The sequence below is a fragment of the Oncorhynchus mykiss genome, chromosome 6 (assembly GCF_057628025.1).
Source record: "Oncorhynchus mykiss isolate SJ-2025 chromosome 6, ASM5762802v1, whole genome shotgun sequence".
NCBI lineage: Eukaryota > Metazoa > Chordata > Actinopteri > Salmoniformes > Salmonidae > Oncorhynchus > Oncorhynchus mykiss.
This window is the reverse complement of record NC_143027.1, coordinates 20957512-20971230: the sequence shown is the minus strand read 5'-3', so window position 1 is coordinate 20971230 and position 13719 is coordinate 20957512. Positions and strand designations below refer to the sequence as shown.

The following is a 13719-nucleotide window of genomic DNA, read 5'->3' as shown; positions in this document are numbered from 1 at the left end:
GAGTAGAGCCTCATTGGGTGATCAAGTCAAATTACACCCCACTTTCACAATACCACCATGCAAACAAATGCCCCTATTACTAAAGGGTTTTTATCTATAACTACTCAACAAGTTATCACAACTATTATATCTTGCCATGCATCATGCCTTAAACACAGTAGACTACATACCCAGTTTACAGCTCCCAATTCACCATGCATCATGCCTTAAGCCTTAAACACAGTAGACTACATTCCCAGTTTACAGCTCCCAGTTCACCATGCATCATGCCTTAAGCCTTAAACACAGTAGACTACATTCCCAGTTTACAGCTCCCAGTTTGCCGTGCATTTTGTTTTCAGTATCGTCTAGAAAGAAAACAGATTGTGGTCATTAAGTAATGTAAGGGAACCTCTTGGGATGTGTGTACAAGAATGCACCTTAATTTAGCTAATAGCCTTATTACCTAGTACCTGATCCTGCAGAGCTGTATACTGATGTGACATGCTGTGACTTCTTGGGGGGGGACATCTTCAACATCATCCTGAAATATATTGGAGAGGGCCGGGGTTGAAGTCTTTAAACATTGGTTTAAGACTATACCACTCATCATGACACCTCCTACCTGTAGTGTGCTTTGTTTTTGCCACCTTTTTCGATCTTTCAACCTCTCTTCTTCAGACCTTGAGTGAAGTGACATACATTACATACATTCAATATATTCAGGTCAGTCTGGCTACAGTGAAACAAGTGATTTTAAGGATGCAAATGAAAAGTTTTTGTAATGTTCAAGACTTACTGTATGGGAAAGTTCTGCAGGAGAACTAGGCACCGCCATCGCCTAGTTTGCTGCGTATTTTCCTTTGAAAATTCACATAATTGAATGGGTTTACCAAAAAAACATTATATCCACTAGTGATGAGAATTTCATAATTTATACATACCTCAGTGAAATCACACTGTGCTTCCATTGCAATGTACAGAGTGTACTGTAAGTTAAGTAGGTTGTTAAGTTTGATAACAATAATGATAAACCCCCCCCCCCCAAAAAAAAAGTATTTTAGGATGTAGAAGATGTCCCCCCCAAGAAGTCACAGCATGTCACATCAGCGTCCAGCTCTGCAGGAGTTTGATGTATGAATTGTGTATGTAGTGTAAAAACTGTAGGAAATAGGTCCCAAAAAGTGTCAGGAATAATAAACAAGAAAAAGTATGAGCAATAACAATAGTGTGCTTTGCTTGCTGAAAGCACAGAAATATTACTAACTTTTCCTATGTTATAACAGAATATAGGACTAATATAATATACTGAATAGCATCTTACCATCACAACAAACACCCCACAGTTGTTTGAGAAACCTTGCTTTGGTAGATCCTGTGGTGTGAACAAGGTACCATTTTCAATACAGGAATGACAATCAAATGGTACAGTTCAGTGGAATCATTTAAAGGAATATCTAACCTGAACATCATCCACACCAGAAGTCCTCCAGGGTCCAGGGGACAAGATCTGAGCAATGTTTCTGTCAACACAGTGTATGTGAAAGTAAAGAAAAAGTACAATTCAACAGCTTTTTAATACTCCAGCATGCATAACAGTTTTCAACACAGTTGGAACTGAATTAGCCAAACTATTTTAAACAACATTTATGGGTGTTGCTGGACCAGAACATTTATTTTTGACTGCAAACACACCATTTCTCACATCAATGCACTCACATGCCAAAAATATTTCATTGGACACTGTTTCAAAGCAATGTGTAGGCTTTCTTCGTAAATGTGTTTTGAAGTTTTTCTTATTTAACTTCAGTTTGCAGTGTGGACAAGTTACAATTACTTTTCTTGACTTGCCATGCATGTTGGGACCAGGTGATTTCATTATTGTATATACTATGTGTAGACTCACTAGGTGTAACTAAGGGAATGGCCGTCAGCATCAAAGATACATATTTAGAGCCAGCCAAACACATGGCATACATTGAAACACAGAAAATCAACAATCAAATCGATTACATAACTGTACATGTAAACCTAGGCTTACTGCTCAAGTAGGCAAATTTGTCCAAATAAGATTCCCTCATTGTAAGCAATTAGCTAGCTCACATGCAAAAGGGTGCTATTGCTACTTAGCTAGCTCAAGTGAAAATGGGTGCTAACATCGGTGCGGTAGTTGGTTATATAAAAATATACCACTGCACTGGTATAACATTAATATTACAAAAGTACATTATGCATAATGACAGTCTCACTTCCATGGTTTATATTTTTATCCATGTAGGTTAGGCTCGATTAAGATTCGCTTTCGTTGACGTTAATACTTTCGACGTGAACCTCAACTTGGGTGACCTTGGAGATGGGAAGGGTTCAGGTTAAACGCGCTTGACTCCGCCCACATTGAGCCCGGCCCCGAACTGCACACTGCAGTCAGGGGCTTCTCGGCTACCCTGGTAACAAGACCATATTCTTTGAAGAAAGGATGAACAAAAATATTTGGTCTGTTACAGATCTTTTAGAGGAAAGTGGTAATATCCTCAGATATAATTATTTTATGATAAAATATGATTTCCTTGTCGCACAAAGCAATATTGTACAATCATAAATGCTATTCTCTCTAGTCTTGTACTGCTTAAACATAGATGGATGTTGTTTGCGGGATAAGAAATGTAACAATAAACATGTCAGACAAGTTATTTCTAAAGAATTCTTCCCAGAACAGTTAAAAATTAATTATATCTGTCACATTTTTTGATGTAGCCTATCTGTAATGAAGAAAATAAAAACAAAATATTTGTCTTTCCTTATACCACCCAAGGCCAAAGAGAACCATTTCAAAATTCTATGTATTCTTCAAATTAATTTTTAAGATTGAAATTCAATGAATATGGTAATGTGGTGGTTCATTTCTTTACTATCAAATGAGGAGAGACAAACTTATCACACAAGTCAGAGGTAAACTTAAACTAAATCTTTAATAATGAGAGCTTTGCAATAGCAATGACTTGTCAACGATTCACCATTTCTAATGATCCGTTGAGAGTGGCGAGACAAAAGTACAAAGGTATTTTATAGCCAAGATACACCCCTTTCAACCTACATGACAAACAACAGATACATAGAATGGGTCACAAGGTGAGACTTTTTAAATGACAAAGGAGTATCCCGTAGCCAGGATACTCCGTAGCCAGGATACTCGTTAAAAATAAATTATGTCAGTCTGCCCTATAGAGATAGACAGAGGACTCATCTTTGTATCTGTGCCATTATAGCCTCTGTGACAGCATGGGCAATGCCATTGAGGCAATCTCCAATTTGAAGTAGTCCATTTTCTTCTTCATGATTGGCTGATCCCTCCTTATGACCCGGTTGGGCATGACTCCAATGGTCACCAGGAGGGATCAGCCAATGAAGTTGGAAGTCCCACCCAGTTGACTACAATAAAATGGTTGAAGCCCGCAATGGCGCAGTCTATGCTAAAATTGTCTTTTGCCCATTATAGACCTCTATCATTCTCTATGGTCTGCCCAAAGAATTAGGAATTAGAATACTAGAATGGACATGAACCTACTTAAAACAGTATAAAGGGTCAGCCATTTTGGGAAGGGAATTGAGTTTGTCGACCATGGTTTGCCGGTGAAAAAATACGAACATGCCTTTCTAGTCTGCCGTGGATGCCTGCTCCATTCTAATAGTTTTTTTTTTTTACAAAACGTGCATCCAATCGTCTTGGTCCCAGACGCTGCTAAACCATTCACAAGCTTCAATCTTCTGCGGTTCAAAGTGTGGTGGCAAGAAAATGATGAATCTTCTGGGTGAAGCTGCTGTGGTTCGGTTACAATGCTCGTGATCATTCCAATTAGACTTGCTTGGATTTCTCCCTTACCATAATGGCTGCCATTGTAATCCATTACATTCTGGAACTTCAGGGGTTTATGACATAGCAACCCCTCTAGTAATTCTTCAGAGTTCAAGTGACAGACACATCTCAACATCAACTGTTCAGAGGAGACTGCGTGAATCAGGCATGCATGGTCGAATTACTGCAAAGAAACCACTACTAAAGGACTCCAATAAGAAGAAATTTGCTTGGGCCAAGAAACAGAAACAATGGACATTAGATGATGTCTGATGGGTTTGATGATGGCTTTGGTCTGATGAGTTCAAATTTGAGATTTTTGGTTCCAACCTCTGACTCTTGGTAACACGCAGAGTAGGTGAACGGATGATATCAACATGTGTGGTTCCCACCATGAAGCATGGAGGAGGAGGTGTAATTCTGAGGGGGTGCTTTGCTGGTGACAATGCCTGTGATTTATTTAGAATTCAAGGCACACTTAACCAGCATGGCTACAACAGCATTCTACAGTGATACACCATCCCATCTGGCTTTCGGTTAGTGGGACTATCATTTATTTTTCAAAACCTTATCCAGTGCCTCATCACTAAGATGGACCAACATAACATAGCACACTTTCCCAGGTGAAGTTAACCCAGCCTTACCTATTGCCCTTTTCATCTCTTCCATGGTAAATGGTGCATTCAATGCATCATTTACATCCTCCCTACTATCCAGCATACCAGGGTGCTCCTCTCTCGTTCTCTCTCCCCCTTCTGCCCCTCTGACATATTTGCCGAGCTATGCACTTCGACAAACGCTTTGGTCATCATCTCTGCCTTCTCATGTTACTGTCAAATCCTCTACACTCATTAACACTGGATAATCTCACTCCCTTCTGACCCCACTCATCCTCTTAATCATCCACCACACTTCTCCCACAGGTGTCGCCCTTCCAATGGTGTCACAGAACCGACGCCAACATGATCTCTTTGCCTGACGGATAGTTCTCCTCACCAGGGTCTGGGCCTGCTTATACTGAATCAAGCTGGGCTCCCGAGTGGCGCAGTGGTCTAAGGCACTGCATCTCAGTGCAAGAGTCGTCACTACAGTCCCTGATTCGAATCCAGGCTGCATCACATCTGGCTGTGATTGGGAGTCCCATAGGGCGCTGCACAATTAGCCCAGCGTCGTCCGGGTTTGGCCGGGGTAGGTCATCATTGTAAATAAGAATTTGTTCTTAAGTGACTTGCCTAGTTAAATAAAATTTAAATTAGTTATCCGTCCTTTTCAGTATTCTAAATACCCTGTTCCTACTACTAAACATTGCCCGTCACTTCTCCGTCCACCATAAGACTGCTTTCCTCCTCCTCCCTGAACTCTTAGGTATAGCCTCAGTAGCTGCCCCCACTAACGCTGTTCTCACCCAGTTATTCATACTATCCACATCCCCTCTCATATCCACCTAAGACATCACCTGCTCACTCAGCTCCTGAAACTGATCCCACTTTGCCCTTCCAAACACCCTCCTGCCTACTCCATCCACTGACATCTCCTCCCTCCGGGCTACTGTGCATGCTATGGGATAATGATCACTCCCTACTGTTGACTCCTCCCATTTACAGATTCCTGCCATCGCACTAGATACCAGAGTGAGGTCCAAGGCAGACTCCTTCCCTGTGGCTAAATAAATCCTGGTCCCTCTGCCATCATTCAGGCACACCAGATCTTTCATCACTTGGCCATTTCCATCCATCCGTTTCCCACCCAGAGCGTGTCATGGGCATTAAAATCCCCATACCACATAACCTTACTTCTATCCTGGCCCTCAACCCTCTCCAGCACTTCCAGGTCCAATATCTGACTTTATAGTAGTTCACTACCACTATCACCCCTCCTCTCAACCACATATTCCTGTTCAACACCTCTGCCTAGCATCCTGTTGGAAAGTACTTTCTTTATGAAGGTGACACATCCCCTTCTCCCTAGATCTCTGTCCCTACAAACCACTGGATATCCCTGTATGATAAACTCCACATTCGGTTTGAGCCATGTTCCCTGCACACAAATAAATCACATCAGGCTTAGCTGGCATATATACAATGAACTGCTTGTACTCCTGCCCATGAGCCAACAGGCTTCGAGCATTCCATTGTAGTACTACCACCATAACTAAGATCCAGTAAAACATGACTCCAGCCTCAGCTGATTGAGGTCGTCTCAAACCTCTTCCCATGTCAACCCTGTCATACTCAGATGTCTCCCAGCAGCTTTAACTATTAGCTGAATCCTCTCTGTTTTAGACTCTACTTCAGCAGTGCTATTGATAGCTCCTGCTATGAACGTCACCAGCTTTCTCTTTTCTATGTATACCATATCGCCTCCCACCTGCCCCGTAATCCCTGGTCTAGATGCTCCTACACATCTCTCCCTTGAACCTGTATCTCCCTGGACCACCCTCACTACCTCAGCATATGACACTCCTCTTTCACTTGTTGCACCTCCACTGCCTGCTTCATAGCCTCACACCCACTATATGCCACACTATGAGCACCCCCACAGGTGCAGCACTTCGATTGTACACCATCCCCACACTTCCCATACTCATGCTCCCCTCCACACCTGGCACACCAATTTCTCTCTTTACAGGCTGTTGCCACACGCCCAAACCGCAGTTATAACATCTTAAAGGCTTTGGTACATAAGCCCTCACATAATAACTCATATCCTATGGTTACTTTATTTGACAGTACCTGGTCCTTGAAGTGTAACAGAAGATGGGCTATCTAACCTAACCCCCACCCCTTGTTGCTTGCAATCTTTGAACATCCACTAGAACGCCTCATCTTTAGTGCTAACACTCACAGGCACTCCTGTTATCGCCCCTTTATCATTCCAGCAGCTCAACACCACCTTACACTTCCATATTAGCTTCCCTCTGAGAGCTCTCTGCGCCATGTCCGTACAGAACACCAACAAGTTCCCATCTCTTAACTCTTTTATCACAGCCGTCAACCTTATCGGACTCATCGTCCCCTTCCTCCCTAAACTTCAGAATCACTTTATGCTCCTCCTCAACCACATGTCTTTCTTGCCCTTCCTCCGCACTTTCTACCTCCGAAATGCCGCTAGCGTTGGAAACTATGTTGCTCTCTTCAAACTTATTTTTCTGTCTCCCCTCTGCATCTTGCTTCCTTTCTAACCATACTCCCTTTCTCTCTTTCTTACTTCCTCCTTTATTTATACCACTATGCTCCATACCTGCCCCACTTTCTTCTCTATCATTGTCTCCTACCATCTCTAACCCAATCACAGCACAGACGTGCCGAACCGCCGCAATACCAAGTAAAGTTTGATATTTTATCAACGACTGATCGCTTTCAAAACAGTCGGAAATCCCTCGCCTTGACAGAACTCACTGCTCCGGACTTCGTTTATTCAGATGTATTGTGGGAGTTGCTGTTCATGTTAAGCATAGCGGTGGTTTTTTAAACTAATATAGAAGAAAATAAAACTACAAACGACGACCCCTAGCGGTGACACTTGAACATTTTGATTGCGTGGCAACAGATTCTCGGCGGTCAGACACATAACCAGCAAGATGGCTGTCAGAAGGGCCGCTATACAGCTGGTTCTGATGGTTTTACTTTATTTTTCCCCCGGTGTCCAATGTTTTTTTGAACGCATCAGCTGTACCATATCTTCTGACTGCAATTGTGATTTTAAACCAAATATACGAGGTAAGAAAACGGAAGCTATGACTAGATAGCTAACCAGCTGGTGAGCTGCTCCAGTTTATTGTTTGTAAGAAGACCCCATGGCTAGAGTTAACTAGCGAACGAACGTAGTGATATTAAATGGTTCTGCAAATGATTAGCTACACTGAGCAAAATTGTAAACCCAACATGCAACAATTTCAATGATTTTACAGAGTTAACGTTCATATAAGGAAATCAGTATTTTATTTAGGCCCTGATCTATGGGTTTCACATGACTTGGAATACAGATATGCATTTTGCCTTATGCAGCGTAATACATCTTTGCGTAGGGTTGATTGTGGCCTGTGGAATGTTGTCCCACTCCTTTTCAATGGCTGTGCAAAGTTGCTGGATATTTGCAGGAACTGGAACATGACAATCCAGCGCATCCCAAACATGATCAATGGATAACATGTCTGGTGAGTATGCAGGCCATGGAAGAACTGGGACATTTTCAAGCTTCCATGAATTGTGTACAGATCCTTGTGACATGAGCTGTACATTATGAGATGATGGTGGCGGATGAATGGCACGACAATTGGCCTCAGGATCTCGTCACGGTATCTCATAATGCAATTATGTTCGTTGTCTGCAGTTTATGCCTGCCCATACCATAACCCCACCACCACCGTGGGGCACTCTGTTCACAGCGTTGACATCAGAAAAAAACGCTCGCCCACATGACGCCACATGAGCTTTTTGTGCATATGGAAAATTACTGGGATATTTAATTTCAGCTCATGAAAAATGGGACCAACACTTTACATGTTGCATTTATATTTTTGTTCAGTATAGTTAACAAGTTTTGAATCTTTATAATAACATTAGCTAACAAGCTAATTATATTAGACTGTTACAGGGAACCCAAACCGGCTGCGCGAGTGTGCCATCGTGCAGAAATGTATTTTGTCCCCCCACATCTAACACAATCACGACACGCAGGTTAAAATATCAAAACAAACTCTGAACCAATTACATTAATTTGGGGACAGGTCGAAAAGCATTAAACATGTATGGCAATTTAGCTAGCTAGCTTGCACATCCTAGCTAATTTGTCATATTTAACTAGCTTGCTGTTGCTATCTAATTTGTCCTGGGATATAAACATTGAGTTGTTATTTTACCTGAAATGCACAAGGTCCTCTACTCCGACAACTAATCCACACAGAAAACGGTCAACCGAATCATTTCTAGTCATCTCCTCCTTCCAGGCTTTTTCATCTTTGAACTTATATGGTGATTGGCATCTAAACTTTCATAGTATTACCACGACGACCCGGCAAAACAGTTTGTCTTTCAATCACCCACGTTGGGTATAACCAATGAGGAGATGGCACGTGGGTATCTGCTTCTATAAACCAATGAGGAGATGGGAGAGGCAGGACTTGCAGTGCAATCTGAAAGGACTTCTATTTTAGCCCTTGGCAACGCAGACACTCGTTGGCGCAATAATTGAATAACATGGATTTCTAAATGTATTTTGCAAAGCACGTGACGTGTCTGGTCTGATCAGCATAGGCTAGTTAGCGTTGGTTCATCGCGTGGCAACAACGAGTTTCTTCTGCGCTGTGTCACTCTAAGTGTATAGTTTTTGGGGCGGCAGGGTAGAGCGTTGGACTAGTAACTGAAAGGTTGCAAGTTCGAATCCCCGAGCTGACAAGGTACAAATCTGTAGTTCTGCCCCTGGACAGGCAGTTAACCCACTGTTCCTAGGCCGTCATTGAAAATAAGAATTTGTTCTTAACTGACTTGCCTAGTTAAATAAAGGTAAAATAAAACATTTTTGGTAAGTTCCAAAACTATATTGATGCCAGCCACTAAACAAAATTGGGGAAACAAATCCTCTAGCTATGAAAGATTACTTGGCAAGTGAGAGCGCAGAGGCAACCCGTTATTGTCGTGCAATGGATCAGAGCAAGCTAGCTTGCCAGCTGTCTTAGATGTTTCTTGTTAGCTAGCTAGCTTGCAAACAGACTACACTCACAGATGAAAGGGGAAGGAAACCTTTCAAAGGGGTTATTATCTTCGCTTGACTGTTCCCTCACATATCTGTGCATGCCAAGTGTTTTGTTTTGTAGCCCTGCTCTCATACTGAAATCATGGCAAGTTTGATGGTCTTGATCTAACTACATTTTGTTAGTCCAACACCTTGATCTCTGCAAATCTATCTTCCCAGGTTTGGAATGGGATCTGTATAAGAATCTCTACGGACAGCATCTGGCCCAGGACACGGTGTCAGAGGAGGTGGCAAACTTCCTTCAGAAGGAGAGTCCAGACCGGCCCCTCGTCCTGTCCTTCCATGGGGGGTCAGGGACGGGCAAGACTCTGGTCAGCTCCATGTTGGGGAGACACCTGTATGGCACGGCTATGGGAAGCCCCTACATCCATCAGTTTGTGCCAACACTACACTTCCCCTCGCCTGACCGCGTCCAACAGTACAGGGTAGCGCATCTCTCCCAACTTGGACCACAGAGTATCATGTACTGCTTAGTGCTCACACATACACACCTTTGAAATGCCCACCGTTTGAGACAGTACTATTCCCCTACAATCAGCTTGATGTGCACTTGTCAAGTCACAGCTTTATGTTGTAACCACAACCTTTCCTGCATTTTGTATGTCTGAGCCATTCATTACCTTGTGAAACAACGTTATTTTCATGCATTGCTAAGTGGTTCTGACTCTTTCCTCCCTATTGTCCCTTAGCTGGAGCTGAAGGACTGGGTGCAGGGGAATTTGACGGCCTGTGCCCGCTCTATATTCATCTTTGATGAGATGGAGAACATGCCCCCGGGGGTCATCGACATCCTGAAGCCCTTCCTCGGGCCCTCACACACCGTGTTCGGCACCAACTACCGCAAGGCCATCTACATCTTCATCAGGTAGCAGTAGGCTGATGTAGATGGCCTTGTGGTAGTTGACTGAATGTCTATCTCACGGTTACTGTAAATATCCTACGTTTGAAGGTTTGGATGTTGAACTATCATTGTGCTTTTTAGTAGATCGATCCCCTGTAGAGTTCCTGTATTCCTAGCCATTGTCCAGGGAATTGGACAATACTACTGCAGTTCAGTCGAGAAGTGTTCTTTTAGTGCCCTGATTCTGTGAGAGGTCTGGTTATTGCTCTAACAACAGGAGCATATCATGTAGGTTTTAGAAATAATTTGTATCACAAAGCCCCTGTTATGAGTTAGTGTTCACTGTCATTTGGTTCTGAAATGGAAGTGCTTATAAGCTGGACTTCAATGTGTGTGTGTCTCACCTCATCAGGATCACTTGCCCCATCCATCAGGACTTGCCTGCTATTTGCCGGTGGATACCGCTAAGCAATTTGTCTGTTTGTATTGTGATGAAAGTTTGACTGACTGGCTGTATTTTGTGGCTGCAGCACCATTGGGGAGGAGGTGATTCACCAAATGGCCCTGGAGGCCCGGCAGGCTGGCAAGGAGAGAGAGGAGATCAGGCTGGTGGATCTGGAGGACGCAATCTCACAGGCAGTGTTCAATAACAGCAGAAGTAAGAGCCTAATTGACTTATCAATCAACAGCCCCATCCATTTAGAATACAACTGTCCTAAAGTTTTATGTTATTATGTTCTAACAGTTCTGAACAGCCCTGTCTTTCTCCCCCCAGGTGGATTCTTCCATTCCAGCATCATCCAGGAGAAGCTGTTGACCAGCTTTGTGCCCTTCCTGCCCCTGGGCAGACGCCATGTGGAGCGCTGTGCCCGCAGAGAGCTCTGCCAACGGGGTGAGTGCCAGCGCACCGATGTGGTGGAGGCAGTAGGGGGAGCCGTTGTCTACATGCCCGAGCAGGGACAACACTTCTCCTGCAAGGGCTGTAAATCTGTGCCGGCCAAAGTCAACCTCTTCCTATGAGTTAAGGTGAAAGCCATTTTTTAATTGTTAGAATTGTTCCCAGAGCCTCAATCTGATTAGGGTGGATTTTATCAGACGGTGAACTGAACTGTTTCTCAATGAAGATCATCTATATATCCACACTACAAACAGGAGAAGATGGATTGTATTCAAAGAGGCATGTAGACGTTTGAGGTGGTCTGCACACACAAGGTCAGAGCTGCAAAGGCAGAAACAGTAACATTGATCACATTTTTACTGTGAATCTCTAGTGATGTATCCCCCGGCCCGGATTCAGTTCAGAAACCGTAGGAGAGATATTCTGCAGTGTCTGGAATCCAGAGCCAGCCTCTACCTCCAATCCAACAACCTTTCCTTTAAACAGAAATGTGCATAATGGAAGTTCTGAGTGTAGTGTGGCCGTAGGGGAATGCATCATGGTTTCACAATGTTCATTATTGCTACTAGCTAACCCTGGTTGAAAGGAGACGGGTCACTAAATGTTGTCAAAATGAACCAGTGATCTGTGACTTCATTCAGGGATGTGTTCTTCCTCCAATAGGAATAGACTCTTCCAGGGAAGTATAACGCTGACCAAAAGGCAGGCCATATTCTAAGGGGAAAGTAACAGGTAATGTTAAGGGATATTTTGGGATTTTGGTAATCAGGCCCATTATCTACAGTCAGATGGATTTGTGGATATGTTAGCATTGCATTGTGTCATATATCCTTGTCTACCTGGTTTTGTTAAATTGAAACAATCTGTCATTACTTGAAAGTTGAATGCACAAGCGTTATCATGGTGGGATGACCAGGCAACTAGGAGCAGAGCAAGTGTGCTCCTCTTGCCACTAAGTGGCAGTAAAGGCTCTTTTGATAGCCAAGGAGATCGAATTGAACATCTCAAGAGTTTTTCATTGAAGATTATTCTTTTAATCACTGTTTTTAAGAATCTTTGACAAATTATTTGTTGATGAAAAGAGAAACAAAGAATAACTGAGAAATGTTGGTTTGAAATTATAATGTATATATTGTATGGATGATGCCCTAGAAGTTCAATTTATGATGAAATAGCCTAAATAATATTTAGAATACTTAGGCATTCTTTGAATTAGGACGTACAGAAAAACAGTGTTTACTTTTTACATTTTTGTTTGATGCATTTTGATATGCTGTTGAAAAATGCATATGCCTTTAATTTTACTGATACATGATGACAAACTGTAAATCTAAATATGTGTTACTTTACAGACTAGTTTTGGACAGAGGGAGTCGGTTCTTTCATAGGGATCTCTGAACAGCAGGCTGTGTAGGTTGTCAATAATTGTTTGCTGGTGGAAGTGGGATAATCAAAGGGTTGCCTTCTTTATACTTGAACTAATGTTTAGATAATTTGCACTATTAAGAACAGAATAGAAAATATCTTATTACCTTCGCTTGTCTGTATATTTATTAGGAAATGTAATTGTTTAAAAATGTTTTAGTTTGTTTTAAGTTTCCACCAAAATCAGTTATCAAAGTTAATAGGCTTGGTTTCTTTATCAGTTATTTTACAATTTTGCTTTAAGGCAATTGAAACTTTCAAGTTTTATAGAAATCTATATAGTGTTGTCCCTTCTTAATGCCTCCAGAGAAAGCTTTACACCAACAACAGATTGAAGTAGTTAGGTGGTGACTGTAACCCACGTTTGTCCGTATCTGGATATTTGTGTCAAACATGTTTTTGATAAAGATGCTGTTTGTCTAATCCTACAGTGGACAATGTGCTCCTGACTGAAACTAAACACGTCCCGAAGTGTGAAAAGGCAGACCAGAAAGCAAGCGTTGATAAAGACCGATTTGTGGTCGAAACGTGTTTTTTTTCATAAATAAAAGAGCACCTATGCATTAGAGAACTTTTGTGGGAATTTTTGGGAATATCCAGAACTGCATTTGAACAAAATTGTCCATTGTCTTGTCAGTCTCAACCTTCGTCTCATATGTAGTTATAAGTTGTTACCCCTCAATTTTAATTCCAGTAACCCTGACTCTACCAACTTTTAGCTGAAAGATTAGTGCTTTCTCAAAGTATTCACACCCCTTGACTTTTTACACATTTTGTTGTTACAAAGTGGGATTAAAATGTATTTTTTTGTCAAAGTTTTACACAAAATAATCTGTAATATCAAAGTGGAGGAGAAAATCTAACATTTTGTAGAACAAAAATAATGAAACCCTAATATATCTTGATTATATAAGTATTCAACCCCCTGAATCAATACATATTAGAATCTCCTTTGTCAGCAATTTACAG

General features: G+C 42.0%; 1 protein-coding gene and 1 long non-coding RNA gene across 2 annotated transcripts; one reads left to right on the top strand and one right to left on the bottom strand.

Annotated features, from left to right (window-relative positions):
• Nucleotides 1–239: 239 nt before the first annotated feature.
• On the bottom strand, nt 240–2350 carry LOC149982792 (uncharacterized). Its single transcript, XR_016496557.1, has 6 exons — nt 1442–2350; nt 1304–1354; nt 779–840; nt 605–662; nt 446–523; nt 240–347 (listed from the first exon to the last, which is right to left on the bottom strand). It is a non-coding gene; the product is annotated as an uncharacterized LOC149982792 (long non-coding RNA).
• Nucleotides 2351–6982: 4632 nt separating this feature from the next.
• tor2a (torsin family 2, member A) lies at nt 6983–13321 on the top strand. The gene is made up of 5 exons (XM_021605578.3): nt 6983–7551; nt 9746–10011; nt 10276–10451; nt 10958–11085; nt 11203–13321. Exons 1-5 carry the CDS (start codon nt 7413–7415, stop codon nt 11445–11447), a joined length of 954 nt encoding a protein of 317 aa, XP_021461253.3. The 5' UTR covers nt 6983–7412; the 3' UTR covers nt 11448–13321.
• Nucleotides 13322–13719: the final 398 nt, after the last annotated feature.